The sequence below is a fragment of the Oncorhynchus kisutch genome, linkage group LG23 (assembly GCF_002021735.2).
Source record: "Oncorhynchus kisutch isolate 150728-3 linkage group LG23, Okis_V2, whole genome shotgun sequence".
NCBI classification, from domain to species: domain Eukaryota; kingdom Metazoa; phylum Chordata; class Actinopteri; order Salmoniformes; family Salmonidae; genus Oncorhynchus; species Oncorhynchus kisutch.
Window position 1 is genome coordinate 213,859 of NC_034196.2, and position 17,938 is coordinate 231,796.

At 41.6% G+C, this 17,938-nt stretch overlaps 1 protein-coding gene across 10 annotated transcripts in view; it reads left to right on the forward strand.

Annotated features, from left to right (window-relative positions):
- sec16a (SEC16 homolog A, endoplasmic reticulum export factor) overlaps nt 1–17,938 on the forward strand; it is a 69,541-nt gene that overhangs the window by 31,899 nt on the left and 19,704 nt on the right. For all 10 annotated transcript variants that reach the window (XM_031803026.1, XM_031803031.1, XM_031803027.1 and 7 more), the window contains 7 exons: nt 474–672; nt 843–1,026; nt 1,302–1,444; nt 2,516–2,577; nt 2,862–3,000; nt 7,514–7,756; nt 8,037–8,134. In XM_031803026.1, the coding sequence (XP_031658886.1) occupies nt 474–672; nt 843–1,026; nt 1,302–1,444; nt 2,516–2,577; nt 2,862–3,000; nt 7,514–7,756; nt 8,037–8,134 (1,068 nt within the window). The remainder of the gene's footprint in view (nt 1–473; nt 673–842; nt 1,027–1,301; nt 1,445–2,515; nt 2,578–2,861; nt 3,001–7,513; nt 7,757–8,036; nt 8,135–17,938) is intronic.

Consider the following 17,938-nt stretch of genomic DNA (forward strand, 5'->3'; position numbering starts at 1 on the left):
ACAAGGGGCAATGTGTGGTCCCGAGTTAGGAGTGCTACCACTAAACCAGAGTATGGCTTCTTTAGCACTTCCAGATACTCAGTCATACTGGTTTACATTTTGTGTTTTGATAAACTTGCCTCATCTACAACCAACTTGAAGCATCCATCACACACTACAGGAGCTTGACGTTAATGCATATCATATATTTATGTTGAAGGGATGGTTCACCCGAATTACAAAATTACATATTTGTTTCTTTGCCTTGTAAGCAATTTATGGACAAGGACATGGTGCAATCCATGGATTAGGTTTGTTGCCATAGCCACTGCCACCACCTAATTTTGGGGGTAAACTACCCCTTTAATGAGAGACGAGCCCTGAAATGATTGTTCTGCATTCCAATCTGTGTTAGTAATCACCCCCCAGTTTGATGTCAGTGTTGTGCCGCCTAACATGGCCAAATCCAGTTCTAATGGAGTTTCTGTGTGTAGGCCACAAGGCTATGACGACAAGTGGCGCTACTATCCTGGTTACGATGCCAGTTTTGACGATGACTACCGGCGGCAGAGGGACCAGTACAAGGACGATTTTGACCGACGGAGCGTCCACAGCGAACAGTCGGCCCACAGTCTACACAGCTCCCAAAGCCATCGCAGCCGACGCAGCAGCTTTAGCTCCCGCTCACAACAGGTGTGTGTCTATATGGATTTGGGAAAACTGTCTTAATTTCCTTCCAGTGCTGGTACTTTTTTATTGGTTATTAGTATGGATCATCACGTCAGTGTGTGAATCACTTGTGTGTTGTAGTTTCTTCAAACCCTCCAAAATATTAACTTATGTACCCCCCCTCTGCCCTGTAGAGCGAGGTGTACAGGTCCCAGCCTGACCTGACAGCAGTTTACGACCCCACTGTTTCTACCCTGCCTGTGGACTACTCCTATGGACAATACCCAGAACAGATGGATCCCGGACAGAGCTTCAGCCAGTACCCCTACACCTCGGGCTACCAGGCAGACAACAGCACCTGGGTCGTCGCTGAGCAGCGTAAGAACGTTGTCACTGGCAACATTAATTTGTCATTTCTGGTTTGCAGAATAGAAGAAAGAACCAGAAGGTGTTGAGTCCCATGAGTGATTCTGACTGATCTTGGGATTTTCCTGATTGCTGACCTTATCTGATTCTTGAAATGGCTTATAGCCTTTTTCCCTTTGATTTGTCTCAATTGTGCTGTTCACTGTCATGATGTTGTGGACATTGGGACAGAATTTTCAGTCTGTTCAGATTTTGGATTGTTTAAAGTTCTCCCTCTCCCCCCTCAGCTCCTCCTCGTCCCGTTACTCCAGAGAAGTACTCGGTATCCCACCGCTGTGCCCGCTTCGGCCCAGGTGGTCAGCTGATCCAGGTCCTGCCCAACCTCCCCTCGGCCGGCCAGCCTGCTCTAGTGGAGATCCACAACATGGAGGTAACCCTGAGAACCCAACCCACGACCCAGCCTTCCAATCGGCTAAGGCCGGAATTCAGTTGTCACCGATATCGATTTTTAAAGAGCACTGGAAATAATCAATCTATACTGTGCTTGATTGGGATTCAAACAAATACCTGTACGGTGTGGCTTTGTGTCAATAATATCCCATGGTAATATCCATGTGATGTCAACCTTTAAAAACACAAGGAGGTGATGGGATGTCTACCAAGCAGCTTGTGAAGTGTGTTGGCCATAATGAGGTTGATATCTCCAATATAGCATAATTTTGCTGAGAAGAATGTTACAGTTTAGGCTAATTCAAATCTGGAACTTGAAGCCAGTTCCACTGCTTATTTTCATTCTTCCCCTCTAATCAGGGACTTTAGACCTGGAACACCAACTGGGTGCTATTAATTATCAGGTAAAACAGCATTACTCAGGATCCGTCAGGGTCCGATTTGAATACTTCTGGTATAGTAGGTAGTTGCGCTATGGGCTCTTACTTACTTTACGTCAGCTAGGTGCTGAACATGACCCTGGTGTTTCACCGTCTGCTTCAGTGGTGTTGATGCTTCTGATGAGTTAGCTAGTCTGTGTAAGACATCCTTAACTAGGGTTCTGTCATTGATTGTGAGGTGTGCGGTATGATCAGCATTTTAGCACATGGGTGTAGGAAGCAAATGGATTGAGATTGGCAATCACTAGAGGAGATGGCAGTTCACTTGCAGCTCATGTATCATCAGACCGATACAGAACTAAACATACATGAAGGGTTTACCACAGCTGGTTTCTGTATAAAGCATATTTTATACCCAACGTAAGTACCCTAAGCAAAATTGCTTTCTTTCGTAGTTGCATCATGTTACAGATTTTGACCTGCACACTTGTGTATATTTGTGACACCCATTTTGCGTAGCTAATAAACTAGGCTTTTATAAATTAGGCAATAGAAATGCTAAACAAAGTCATTGTTTTATTATCCACCATAGGAAAAAACACAATTTGAAATTATGACCATTAAATGGCCTTTTGAAGTGTATTTATTGAGCATCAATGGTTTTCCTACAGACGATGCTGCAGGACACACCAGACCAATCCGAGCTGCGCTCCTTCCCCGGACCGCTTTTGAAGTAAGAGCGTTTTGAACTTTTAACCTTAACCCCTGACGCCTAGTCTTCTACAATGAGATAAAGATTAGGCCACATCCTAGCTATTTTCATACCCAACTGCTTAGCTACGTGTTCTACCTGCTTGTCTTTCTGTGTGAGATTGACTACATTGCAGGCGGACTATGCAGAAGGATTGATTTACAAATCCCCTTGTATCCCAAATTCTGTGATTAAAAATGAGCAATTCTGTGCTTTGCCTTGCTCAAACTGGTTCCCTCAAACAAGCTGTGTGTTCCTTTTCAAAGGGAGGAGACTCACAAGGTCGACGTGATAAAGTTCTCCCAGAACAAAGGCCTGGAGTGTGCCCGCAACAACGACCTCCTGGACAAGGACTCGGCTGCCCTCCTCTGGGACTTCATCGTGCTGCTGTGTAGGCAGAACGGGGTAAGACTGGTGGTCGGAGGTGGGACTCTTATATTATAAAAGTTTCATTTTCTATATCACGCATTAAAAGACAATACAATTATAAACATGGTGTAGACCCCTCAAAATTCACATTTGGACCTTGAAGCCAGTTTCACTGCTTTTTCATTCTTCCTTTCTAATAAGCGACTGATTTTGGGTGCTATTTCAGGCAAAACAGAAAACCAGCAGTACACTATAGAGGTCGACTGATTAATCGGAATTGCCGATTTAATTAGGGCTGATTTCAAGTTTTCATAACAATCGAAAATCGGTATTTTTGGGCGCCGATTTCCGATGTATTTTCTTTTTTTTTTATACCTTTATTTGACCAGGCAAGTCAGTTAAGAACACATTCTTATTTTCAATGACTGCCTAGGAACTGTGGGTTAACTGCCTTGTTCAGGGGCAGAACCTTGTCAGCTCAGGGGTTCCAATCTTGCAAGACGCACAGTTAACTAGTCCAACGCTCTAACCATTGCACTCCACTAGTAGCCTGCCTATTACGTGAATGCAGTAGAAGCCAAGGTAAATTGCTAGCTAGCATTAAACTTTATCTTTTAAAAAAAACAATCAATCATAATCACTAGTTATAACTACTAATCCAGTTTAGCAGTTTAGCAGGCTAACCAGGTGAAATTGTGTCATTTCTCTTGCGTTCATTGCACACAGTCAGTATATGCAACAGTTTGGGCTGCCTTGCTAATTTGCCAGAATTTTACGTAATTATGACATACATTGAAGGTTGTGCAATGTAACAAGAATATTTAGACTTAGGGATGCCACCCGTTAGATAAAACACCGAACGGTTCCGTATTTCACTGAAATAATAAACATTTGTTTTCGAAATGATAGTTTCCGGATTCAATCATATTAATGACCAAAGGCTCGTATTTGTGTTATTATGGTATAATTAATTCTGAGTTTATAGAGCAGTCTGGCTGAGCAGCAGCAGGCCCGTAATCATTCATTCAAACAGCACTTTAGTGTGTTTTGCCAGAAGCTCTTCGCAAGCACAGCGCTGTTTATGACTTCAAGCCTATCAGCCTAATGGCTGGTGTAACCAATGTGAAATGGCTAGCTAGTTAGCTGGGTGTGCGCTAATACTGTTTCAAACGTCACTCGCTTTTAGATTTGGAGTAGTTATTCCCCTTGCGCTGCAAGGGCCGCGGCTTTTGTGGAGTGATGGGTAATGATGCTTCGAGTGTGGCTGTTTTCGATTTACCTTGGAATATTGAAGTCTCATGTGAAAGGAACCACCAACTGTTCTCATGTTCTGAGCCAGGAACTTAAACGTTAGCTTTTTTTCATGGCACACATTTTTACATGGCACATTTTACTTCACTTTGTTTTTGCATTATTTAAACAAAATTTAACATGTTTCATTATTTATTTGAGGTTAAATTGATTTTATTGATGTATTATACTAAGTTAAAATAAGTGTTAATTCAGTATTGTTGTAATTGTCATTATTACAAATAAAAAATGTTTAAAAATCGGCTTTAAAAAAAAATTCGGTATCGCCGTTGAAAAATCATAATCGGTCGACCTCTAGTACACTAGACACTTCAGGGTCGAATTGAAATACCCCTGTTATAGACCGTTGCATCAGACATAATTGTTGTGTGTACAGTTCATTCAGAAAGTATTCACATTTTGTTATGTTATTTTAAAATTGATTATATAAAATGTTTTCCTCATCAATCTACACACAATACCCCATAATGACAAAGCGAAAACAGGTTTTTAGAAATGGGAGACTGGGAGACTTGATTTTCAGGGGCAGGGATTGGGAGACTAGCCAGAATCGAGGGAAAGATGAACGTAGCAAAGTACAGAGATCATTGATGAAAACCTGCTCCATAACACTCAGGACCTCAGGACACCTTCCAGCAGGACAATGACCCTAATCACACAGTCAAGACAATGCAGGAGTGGCTTCGGAACAAGTGTCTGACTGTTCTTGAGTGGCCCAGCCAGAGCCTGAACGAACATCTCTGAAGAGACCTGAAAATAGCTGTATCGTGACTCTCCCCAGAGGATCTGCAGTGAAGAATGGGAGAAACTCCCCAAATACAGGTGTGCCAAGCTTGTAGTGTCATACTCAAGAGGACTCAAGCTGGAGACTTACGTTTCCCTCACTAACTTTAAACATCAGCTATCTGAGCAGCTAACCGATCGCTGCAGCTGTACATAGTCCATCTGTAAATAGCCTACCCAATCTACCTACCTACTGCTCTTTTGCACACCAGTATCACTTCTTACACACCATCTGCTCATCATCTGCTCATCTATCACTCCAGTGTTAGTCTGCTAAATTGTAATTACTTTGCTACTATGGCCTATTTATTGCCTTACCTCGTCATGCCATTTGCGCACACTGTATATAGACTTTTTTTTCCTATTGTGTTATTGACTGTACACTTGTTTATTCCATGTGTATCTCTGTGTTGTTGTTTGTGTCGCACTGCTTTGCTTTATCTTGGCCAGGTCGCAGTTGTAAATGAGAACTTGTTCTCAACTAGCCTACCTGGTTAAATAAAGGTGAAATAAATAAAAAATAGAACTCAGAAAGTGCTGAGTAAAGGGTCTGAAATCTTATGTAAATATGATATAAAAAATATTTTAAAAAATATAATATATATATATATATAAATATAAATTGCTTTGTCAGGGGGTATTGTCTGTAGATTGAGGGGGGGGGGGGTGATTTAATACATTTTAGAATACTGCTGCTGTGGCAAAATGTGGAGTAAGTCAAGGGGTCTGAATACTTTCCGATGGCACTGTATGTGTAACTGATTGATGCACACACACACACACACACTGCATGTTAATGTTTTTAAATGTATGTCAATTGTAAAGTCTGGTCTGTAATGTATTTTTGTTGTGTGTCAGACCCCAGTAAGACAAGCTGTCTCTAATTGGGATCCTAATAAATCAAATCAAACACAGACATCAGACGATTGTGAAGACCACATACTCTTTGGTGTTTTTGTGTGGTTACTGTGTGTGTCAGTATGGTTCTTTATGAGGGCGCGAGTGTGTCTATGGCAAAAGTCTACTTCTCTTGAGGTCTAGTCTATCAAGCAGTGGGGATAGTGTGTGACTGACGGTATGTCTTGGTTTGCACAGTCATGACTGAAATTATTTGCACCATTTTGAAAAATATGAGCAAAAAAAGACTGTATAATACAAATACTGAGCTATTTTGTATGTCCCAAAAAATTGGTAGCTTGTTATTTTTTACAAATGCTCAGGGAAAGACATTTTATTTAACAAGTAATCTTTTTTTTCCTCAAAGATTGTTGTCAAAATTATTGGTACCCTTTCTTTCAAGACTCCTACACCCTGTCCTTGTGAGGATAATGGCACTGAGCCTTTTTCTAAAATGTTTTATGAGATTGGAGAACATATTGGGAGGGATCTTAGACCATTCTTCCATGCAGAAATCTTTCCAGACTGTTGATATTCTTTATTTGCGCTTATGGACTACCCTCTTTAATTCAATCCACAGGTTTTCAATGGGGTTCAAGTCCGGAGAATGAGCTGACCATTGCAATATGTTGATTTTGTGGTCAATTAACAATTTCTTTGTGGATGTTGATGGGGTGGGGCTGGGTGAATTAATTTGAGTTTGAGAATTAATTTGAATTCATGTTTTAGCTCAATGTCCCAAATCAAGTTTCTTGTTTTTACGAGCGTTCTATGTCTTGTTGGTCTCGTCTCCTTCGCTCCTACTGTGCTGTGTGCACTGTGCACCTTCCCACTCGCACACATTCACTTCTTCCTCTCTGACAACAAGCAGTTTAAACTCGCCATTTGCATTTGTGGGTTGGTCCAACCGAATCGTCATATGGACACCGAATTGCTTAGACATTATTTTACTGTAATAGATGAGACCTTAACCTAACGATACCCTTTTTATGTCTCAACTCAAAATGTAGAACAAAGCAGACCATAATAAAACGAGAGTATCAATGAACATGTTGTGGAAAATGTTTACTCAGTTTCTGACGCGCATAGCATTAGATTATTCCTGACTGTTAGAAATGTAGTATATTGACCTTTAATTCCGCATCAAAGCTTATTTAGGTATTTTTTTACATTTAAACAAAGCTTATTTAGAGAAAAAAACCACATTGAGATGTATATCGTGACCCACCCATAAGTTTGACAGAATCAAGATATGATTTTTAGGCCATATAGCCCAGTAGCTTGGGGTAATTGTCTTGCTGGAAGATCAACTTGCGGCCAAGATTCAGCCTCCTGACAGAGGCAACCAGGTTTTTGGCAAATAAATTATTTTTATCAATTTGTATTAGTCTAAAATAATTCTAATGTAAATTTGTTGTTGCATACAATATAGCTCAGTGTTCTATATTTATAGTCATTTTTGTTTATCTTTATCAAGGGTGCCAATAATTTTGGCCATGACTGTGGTGTAGGCATATATCTAAACAACCCTCTTCCTCGATCTTCCCTTTTCTCCCAGACCGTGGTTGGGACTGACATAGCTGATCTGTTGCTGAAGGAGCATCGCTCAGTGTGGTTGCCGGGCAAGTCACCTAACGAGGCCAACCTGATTGACTTCAACAACGAGCCACTGGCGCGGGCCGAGGAGGAGCCTGGGACGGGACCATTGTCCCTCCTATCAGACACCTTTATGACTGTCCCCGAGAACATAGGCAAGGAAACGGAGCGCTTCAGGGAACTGCTGCTATTTGGTCGCAAGAAGGTATGAATGCCATCTACCTTGAATTTACTGGTTTATGTTAAGTGGGAGAGTAGGAGGAAATTTGTCTTTTTAGGAGACAATGTGAAAAACATGCTTTGCGACATTGTAACAGAATCGTATGAGAACTTTCATTACTTCTAAAATGCAGTGAAAGCAGGATAAAATTGCAGAATGTGATTGTATGGGAACTTGATGCATATTCAGACATTTTGACTGTGTGGTGTAATTACGTGTACTATAGCTATATGTGTTATCCTTTTTACTACCTGTGCTTGTGTAGGATGCCCTGGAGGCAGCCATGAAGGGAGCTCTGTGGGGCCACGCCCTGCTGCTGGCCAGTAAGATGGACAGCCGCACACATGCTCGCGTCATGACCAGGTGAGTCAAGAGAACGCAGGCAAACGATGCACATCGAATGGCTTTAGTCAGGGGCTTCAGCAAAAAAAAAGAAGATTCTAAACACAGATCTATGCTGCTAGCCTGGTCCCAGATCTGCCAAACATGGTATGATAACGATCATAGGAGTTGGCTATACAGCAACAGATCTGGGACCAGAGGGTTATACTAGGAATCTAGCTAGATCTACTCAGGGTTTTCTAAAGCTAGCCAGTTTCAGTTAGCTTCATCCATGTTACGAAGGTGGATGGATAGTGATCCTTAAGCTACCGCTAGCTTGAGTAGAACTCGGCCATGCTTGTAACTGCGCATACATGTTGCATGTGGACATCCCAGCTAGTCAAACGCCGAACTCTTTACGAAAATGAAAGAAGTTATTCAGCAGCCTAAGGTGGGAAATAGGCTACTAGAAGAGCAGTCTTTCTTTTATTCCTCGTGTCATTAATGCCATCTTTGGTGAGAAATGCACAAGCACCTCTATCAAGTTTTTTTTTGTATTAAGTTATATGAAAGTTTCATTGCGATTTAAGTTTCAAATTCACCCTGTCATAAATGGGTGGCGTGATTTTGTATTTGGATACAACTATTTTTAACACAGCATTTGAAATGTTTCATTTGTCTTCCTCAAAAATGGCCTGGAGAATGAAGGGATGATGGAGGAAATCTAATTTGATTGGTCCTCAACTCAAAGCTCAAACACTTAGGTTCTTAAGAATCTCATATATAAAATATATTTTAACACTAACACTTTGTTGGTCACTACATGATTCCATATGTGTTATTTCATAGTTATAATTATACAATGTAGAAAATAGTAAATAAATAAAAACCATGGAATGAATAGGTGTGTCTAAACCTTTGACTGGTACTGTATATATATTTATTTTAACTGACTTGTCTAGTTCAATAAAGGTTAAGAACATATTCTTATTTACAATGACGGCCTACCCCGACCAAACCCTGACGATGCTGGGCCAATTGTGCGCCGCTCTATGGAACTCCCGATCACGGACGGTTGTGATACAGCCTGGGATCGAACCATGGTCTGTAGTGATGACTGAGATGCAGTGCCTTAGACTGCTGTGCCACTCGGGAGCCCAAAGAATATCACATATACATAAGTATTTATACTCTTTACTCAGTACTTTATTGAAGCACCCTTTGTCAGTGATTACAGCTTCAAGACTTCTTGGGTATGATGAGAAGCTTGGCACACCTGTATTTGGAGTTTCTCCCATTTTCTCTGCAGTTCCTCTCGAGCTCTGTCAGGTTGGATGGGGAGTGTCGCTGCACAGCTATTTTCAGGTCCGGGTTCGGGTTCTTGCTGGGCCACTCAAGGACATTCAGAGACTTGTTCCGAAGCCACTCCCGTGTTGTCTTGGCTGTGTGCTTTGGGTTGTTGTTCTGTTGGAAGGTGAACCTTCGCCCCCAGTCTGAGGTCCTGGGCGCTCTGGAGCAGCTTTTCATCAAGGATCTCTCTGTACTTTACTCCGTTCCTCTTTCCCTCGATGCTGACTAGTCTCCCAGTCTCTGCCGCTGAAAAACATCCCCACAGCATGATTTTGCCACCCATGCTTCACTGTAGGGATGGTGCCAGGTGTCCTCCAGACGTGACGCTTGGCATACAGGCCAAAGAGTTCCATCTCTGTTTTATCAGACCAGGGAATCTTTCTCATGGTCTGAGAGTCCTTTTAGGTGCCTTTTGGAAAACTCCAAGCGGGCTATCATGTGCCTTTTACTGAGTAGCTGCTTCCATCTGGCCACTCTACCATAAAGGCCAGATTGGTGGAGTGCTGCAGAGATGTTTGTCCTTCTGGAAGGTTCTCCCATCACCTTCGCCCAGATCAGCCAAGACACGATCTTATCTCAGGAGCTCAACAGACAATTCCTTTGACCTCATAGCTTGGTTTTGGCTCTGACGTGCATTTGTCAACTGTGGTTCTTTATATAGACAGGTGTGTGTGTGCCTTTCTAAATCATGTGCAATCAATTGAATCTACCACAGGTAGAGTCCAATCAAGTTGTTGAAACATCTCAAGGATGATCAATGGAAGCAGGATACACCGGAGCTCAATTTTGAGTCTTATAGCAAAGGATCTGAATACTTATGTAAAGTATCTGTTTTTTATTTTTACCAAATTTTGCTAAAAAAATTCTAAAACCTGTTTTTGCTCTGTCATTTTGGGGTTTTCTGTGTAGATTGATTTAACATCTTGGTGACGGGGCAGTATTTTCACGTCCGGATGAAATGCATACCTAAATTCAACTGCCTGCTACTCATCCCCAGCATTTATTAGTAGATTTGGATAGAAAACACACTGAAGTTTCTAGAACTGTTTGAATCATGTCTGTGAGTATAACAGAACATATGTAGCAGGTGAAACCCAGAGACAAACCATTCAGATTTTTTGTTGTTAAGGTTACTCTTTTCAATGTGTTTTCATTGGGAATCCAGATTTTTAAGGGACCTTATTGCAGTTCCTATCGCTTCCACTGGATGTCAACAGTCTTTAGAAATTGGTCGAGGTTATTTATTTTTGTAATGAAGAAGTACGGCCATCTTGAACGAGGGTCACTTGAAGTGTACTCTTAAAGGCGCGTGACCAGAAAGCTAGCTACAGTTTGTTTTGCTCCTGTATTGAACACAGATCATCCCGTCTTCAATTTTATCGATTATTTACGTTAAATACCTAAAGTTGTATTACAAAAGTAGTTTGGCAAAGTTTACAGGTAACTTTTGAGATATTTTGTAGTCACGTTGCGCAAGTTCGAACCGGTGCTTTTCTGGATCAAACGTGCCAAATAAATGGACATTTTGGATATATATTGACGGAATTAATCGAACAAAAGGACCATTTGTGATGTTTATGGGACATATTGGAGTGCCAACAAAAGAAGCTCGTCAAAGGTAAGGCATGAATTAGATTTTTATTTCTGCGTTTTGTGACGCGCCTGCATGGGTGAAATATGGGTTCTCTTTTTGTTTACGGGGGTGCTATCCTCAGATAATAGCATCGTTTGCTTTCGCCGAAAAGCCTTTTTGAAATCTGACATGTTGGCTGGATACACAAGTGTAGCTTTAATTTGCTATCTTGCATGTGTGCTTTAATGAAGGTTTGATTTTTATAGTAATTTATTTGAATTTGGCGCTCTGCATTTTCCCTGGCTTTAGGCAGAGGTTAATCAATTTTAGAATAAGGCTGTAATCTCACAAATTCAAGGGGTCTGAATATTTTCCAAATGCAGTGTATACACGGGGTACGAGTACTGAGTTGATGTGCACGGGTATGAGGTAATTGAGGTAGATATGTACATTTAGGTAGGGGTAAAGTGACTAGGCAACAGTGTCGTGTCTTTACTATCATTAAATGTGATACATAACAAACAGTAGATATTGGTTACTAACAATGATACAAAGAAAAGGTCAGCCTGTCTTTCGTGGTTGTAGGTGGTTAGAATGGATATTTCAGAGTACGTTCAAAAATGTTTTCATAGAATAGATGTTTCGGCGGTTGTCTGTATTCTCGTTCCAGGTTTGTCATTTCTAGCTGCGGACTAGTAATTCTTGTCTAAGATTTGCTCTTATTCTGTAAGGATCGATAGTCTCAGTTTAACCATTTCCAGCCGTGTAGCCAATGCTCCTTTTGGTATAGTCTTGTCCTTTTGGTAGAGTTGTAGATTAACATTTTACGGCTGAAATCCCATTAACGGGATCTATTTGACAACAGCCAGTGAAAGTGCAGGCAAATTCAACAAATCTCATAATTAAAATTCCTCAAACATACAAGTATTATACACCATTTTAAAGATAAACTAGTTAATCCCACCACAGTGTCTGATTTCAAAAAGGCTTTACAGCGAAAGCACACCATATGATTGTTAGGTCAGCACCTAGTCACAGAAAAACTGTCATTTTTTCAGCCAAAGAGGAGTCACAAAAAGCAGAAATAGAGAGAAAATGAATCACTAACCTTTGATCTTCATCAGACGACACTCATAGGACTTCATGTTACACAATACATGTATGTTTTGTTCGATAAAGTGCGTATTTATATTAAATTTGAATTTTACATTGGCGCGTTACGTTCAGTAGTTCTAAAACATGCGGTGATTGTGCAGAGAGCCACATCTATTTACAGAAATACTCATTAGAAATGTTGATGAAAATACAACTGTTATACATTGAATTAGAGATACTTCTCCTTAATGCAACCGCTGTGTCAGACTTCAAAAAAACTTTACGGAAAAATCAAACCATGCAATAATCTGTCTAGCGTTCAGACAAGAAAGCAGCCAAAAAGATATCTGCCATATTTGGGTGGTCAACATTAGTCAGAAATAGCATTATACATTTTCACTTACCTTCGATGATCTTCATCAGAATGCACTCCCAGGAATAAATGTTTGTTTTGTTCGATAAAGTCCATCATGTATGTTCAAATACCTCCTTTTTGTTCGCGTGTTCAATTCACAAATCCAAATTCACAAGGAGCTTCAGCAGGCCTTTCTAATCAGCCTGGCCCGGGTATCCTGGAAAGATATTGGCCTCATTCCGTCAGTAGAGGATGCCTGGTTATTCTTTAAAAGTGCTTTCCTCACCATCTTAAATAAGCATGCCCCATAATAAAAATGTAGAACCAGGAACAGATATAGCCCTTGGTTCACTCCAGACCTGACTGCCCTTGACCAGCACAAAAACATCCTGTGGCGTTACTGCATTAGCATTGAATAACCCCCGCGATATGCACCTTTTCAGGGAAGTTAGGAACCAATATACACAGGCAGTTAGGAAAGCAAAGGCTAGCTTTTTCAAGCTGAAATTTGCATCCTGTAGCAAAAACTCCAAAATGTTCTGGGACACTGTAAAGTCCATGGAGAATAAGAGCACCTTCTCCCAGCTGCCCACTGCACCGAGGCTAGGAAATGCTGTCACCACTGATGAATCTATGATTATTGAGAATTTCAGGAAGCATTGTTCTACGGTTGGCCATGCTTTCCACCTGGCTACCCCTACCCCAGTCAACAGCTCTGCACCCGCCACAGCAACTTGCCCAAACCTCCCCATTTCTCCTTCACCCAAATCCAGATAGCTGATGTTCTGAAAGAGCTGTAAAATATGGACCCCTACAAATCAGCTGGGCTAGACAATTTGCATCCTCTCTTTCTAAAAATGATCCGCCGCAATTGTTGCAACCCCTATTACCAGCCTGTTCAACCTCTTTCTTATGGTTTGAGATCCCCAAAGATTGAAAAGCTGCCGCGGTCATCCCACTCTTCAAAGGGGGAGACACTCTAGACAAAAACTGTTAGAAAGACATAGGTCTAAGGTCTTCGCAAGCCAAGTTAACAAACAGATCACTGACCATTTAGAATCCCACCGTACCTTCTCCATTATGCAATCTGGTTTCCGAGCTTGTCATGGTTGCACCTCAGCCACGCTCAAGGTCCTAAACAATATCATAATCGCCATCGACAAAAGACAATACTGTGCAGCTGTATTCATCGACCTGGCCAAGGCTTTCGACTCTGTCAATCACAGTATTCTTATCGGCAGACTCAACCGCCTTAGTTTCTCAAATGACTGCCTCGCCTGGTTCACCAACTACTTCTCAGACAGAGTTCAGTGTGTCAAATCGGAGGGCCCGTTGTCCGGACCTCTGGCAGTCTCGATGGGGGTGCCACAGGTTTCAATTCTTGGGCCGACTCTTTTCTCTGTATACATCAATGATGTCGTTCTTGCGGCTGGTGATTCTCTGATCCACCTCTCCACTGACGACTCTCCTTCCGTGGCTTCCAACTGCTCTTAAATCCAAGTAAAACTCAATGCATGCTCTTCAACCGATAGCTGCCCTCACCTGCCCGCCTGGCTAGCATCACTACTCTGGATGGTTCTGACTTAGAATATGTGGACAACTACAAATACCTAGGTGTCTGGTTAGACTGTAAACTCTCCTTCCAGACTTGCATCAAACATCTCCAATCCAAACTTAAATCTAGAATCGGTTTCCGATTTCGCAACAAAGCATTCTTCACTCATGCTGCCAAACATACCCTCGTAAAACTGACTATCCTACCGATCCTTGACTTTGGCGACGTCATTTACGAAATAGCCTCCAACACTCAGACTGCATCCAGTTTGCTATCACAGTGCCATCCTTTTCGTCACCAAAGCCCCATATACTACCCACCACTATGACCTGTATGCTCTTGTTGGCTGGCCCTCACTTCATATTCGTCGCCAAACCCACTGGCTCCAGGTCATCTATAAGTCGTTGCTCGGTAAAACCCTGCCTTATCTAAGCTCACCATAGCAGCACCCACCCATAGCACTCGCTCCAGCAAGTGTATTTCACTGGTCACCCCCAAAGCCAATTCCTATTTTGGCCGCCTTCCAGTTCTTTGCTGCCAATGACTGGAACGAATTGCAAAAATCACTGAAGCTGGAGACTCATATCTCACTAACTAACTTTAAGCATCAGCTATCAGAACAGCTTACAGATCATTGCACCTGTACATAGCCCATCTGTAAATAGCCCATCCAACTACTTTTTAATTTTTGTAAAAATAAAATGCTCCTTTGCAACCCAGTATCTCCACTTGCACGCACATTCATCTTGTGCACATCTATCACTCCAGTGTTGATTTGCGAAATTGTAATTATTTCGCCACTACTGCCTATTTATTGCCTTACCTCCCTAATCTTATTTCATTTGCACACACTGTATATAGACTTTTCTATTGTGTTATTGGCTGTACGTTTGTTTTATTCCATGTGTTTTATTTAATTTTATATTTTACCGTTATTTAACCAGGCAAGTCAGTTAACAACAAATTCTTATTTTCAATGACGGCCTAGGAACAGTGGGTTAACTGCCTGTTCAGGGGCAGAACAACAGATTTGTACCTTGTCAGCTCGGGGATTCGAACTTGCAACCTTTCGGTTACTAGTCCAACGCTCTAACCACTAGGCTACCCTGCCGCCCGTGTAACTGTGTTTGTGTCACACTGCTTTGCTTTATCTTGGCCAGGTCACAGTTGTGAATGAGAACTTGTTCTCAACTAGCTTACCTGGTGAAAATAACCAAATAGCTCTTCATTTTATATTTTAACAAAAGCTGCTGCTTTCAAGGAGCGGGACACTGGACTCTTAAAACAAATCCTGCTACGCCCTTCGACGAACCATCAAACAGGCAAAGCATCGCTACGACTGAGATCCCATCTTATTACAAACTATCACGGATTACAAAGGGAATCCCAGCCACGAGCTGCCCAGTGACGCGAGCCTACCCGACTAGAAAATTACCTTCTATGCCCGCTTCGAGGCAAGTAACACTGAACCATGCGTGAAAGCACCAGCTGTTCCAGACAACTGTGTGATCACTCTCTCTATAGCTAATGTGAATAAGACCTTTTAAACAGGCTGCAGGGCCAGACGGATTACCAGGATACTTACTCAGAGCATGTGCTGGCAAGTGTCTTCACTGCCATTTTCAACCTCTTCCTGACCCAGTCTGTAATACCTACATGTTTCAAGCAGACCACTATAGGCCCTGTGCCCAAGAACGCAAAGGTAACCTGTCTAAATGACTATCGCCCCGTAGCACTCACATCTGTAGCTATGAAATGCTTTGAAAGGCTGCTCATGGCTCAACACGCCTCCATTTTCCTTGTCTGGGGTAAGCATAGAATCCAGTGCTGGCGACTCGTTGAAGTATTCAACCCCTTTATGGTGTTAGGTTCTAATATTTTAGAGTAAATAACTCACGGACACGAGAAGCTTTACCAAGTTCAATTTTTCCCAAAGGGTCGACACAGCTGTATTCAGACAAAGATGCTACAAATATATATACTCCACTTTATGCACTCCTCCTTCTCGCCAATCCTTAAATCTTATGGTTTGACAGGAAGAGGATAATAAACCATACTTTCTCCCTTCAGGGGATTTGACCTGACCTCAACCCATCCTTTGCCAAATCCACAGATGTCCATCCGCTTCCCCTATAGCAATCCTGTTACTTCCTCCCGTCCACCCAACACATTCCAAAGCCATCGGTCTTTCTACAGAGAACCATTAACCTCTGACATAAAAAACAGTTTTATATACTATGCTTATGCGTATAACAATGTTCAAAGTGTGCCCCGAATCCAACAATGGCAAGCCTAAATAAGTTCAGGAGTAAACATTTGCTTAACAATTCACATAATAAGATGCATTGACTCACTCTGTGTGCAATAAGAGTGTTTAGCACTATTTTTGAATGACTACCTCATCTCTGTTCCAATTCAACCACCATGGGCAAAGGGGGTGATATTAATTAACATACATTTGTATCAAATGTGCAAACATATCCTGAAGGTAGATGGATGATTTTAAATATGTTATTGGACCATAAACAGATATGGCTTGTTAACCTATACAGGCAAAATAATTATGATCCATGCTTCTTTGAAAATATACACTACCTTTCAAAGGTTTGGGGTCAATTAGAAATGTCCTTGTTTTTGAAAGAAAAGCAACAACAAATTGTCAATTTTAAAATGACATCAAATTGATCAGAAATACAATGTAGACATTGTTATTGTTTTAAATTACTATTGTAGCTGGAACACTGCAGATCTTTTATGGAATATCTACATAGGCATACAAAGGCCCATTTATCAGCAACCATCACTCCTGTGTTCCAATGGCATGTTGTTAGCTAATCCAAGGTTATAAGTCTAATTGATCATTAGAAAATAATTTTGCAATTGTTAGCAGAGCTGAAAACTGTTCTGATTAAAGCAGCAATAAAACTGGCCTTTAGACTAGTTGAGTATCTGGAGCATCAGTATTTGTGGGTTTGATCACAGGCTCAAAATGGCCTGAATCAAATCACTTTCTTCTGAAACTAATCAGTCTATTCTTGTTCTGAGAAATGAAGGCTATTCCATGCGAGAAATTGCCAAGAAACTAAAGATCTCGTACAACGCTGTGTACTACTCCCTTCACAGAACAGCACAAACTGGCCCTAACCAGAATAGAAAGAGTGGGAGGCCCCAGTGCACAACTGAGCAAGAGGACAAGTAGATTAGTGTCTAGTTTGAGAGACAGTCGCCTCACAACTCCTCAACTGGCAGCTTCATTAAATAGTACCCGCAAAACACCAGTCACAATGTCAACGGTGAAGAGGCGACTCCGGGATGCTGTCCTTCTAGGCAGAGTTGCAAAGAAAAAGCCATATCTCAGACTGGCCAATAAAAAAGAGAAGATTAAGATGGGCAAAAGAACAGACACTGGACAGAGAATGGTTTTTCTTTGCAACTCTGCCTAGAAGGCCAGCATCCCGGAGTCTCCTCTTCATTGTTGACATTGAGACTGGTGTTTTGCGGGTACTATTTAAGACAAACATTGACAGTAGCTTGACCTTACTGGAAAGCTCAGTGACCTTCAACGAGGCACCTTCATAGGATGCCACCTTTCCAACAAGTCAGTTCGTCAAATATCTTCCCTGCTATAGCTGCCGCGGTCAACTGTAAGTGCTGTTATTGTGGAGTGGAAACGTCTAGGAGCAACAACGGCTCAGCTGTCTGGTGGTAGGTCACACAAGCTCACAGAACAGGACCGCTGAGTGCTAAAGCACAAAGCGTGTAAAAATCCTCTGTCCTCAGTTGCAACATTCACAACCGAGTTCCAAACTACCTCTGGAAGCAACATCAGCACATTAACTGTTTGTTGGGAACTTCATGAAATGGGTTTCCATAGCCGAGAAGCCGCACAAAAGCCTATGATCGCCTAATGCAATGCCA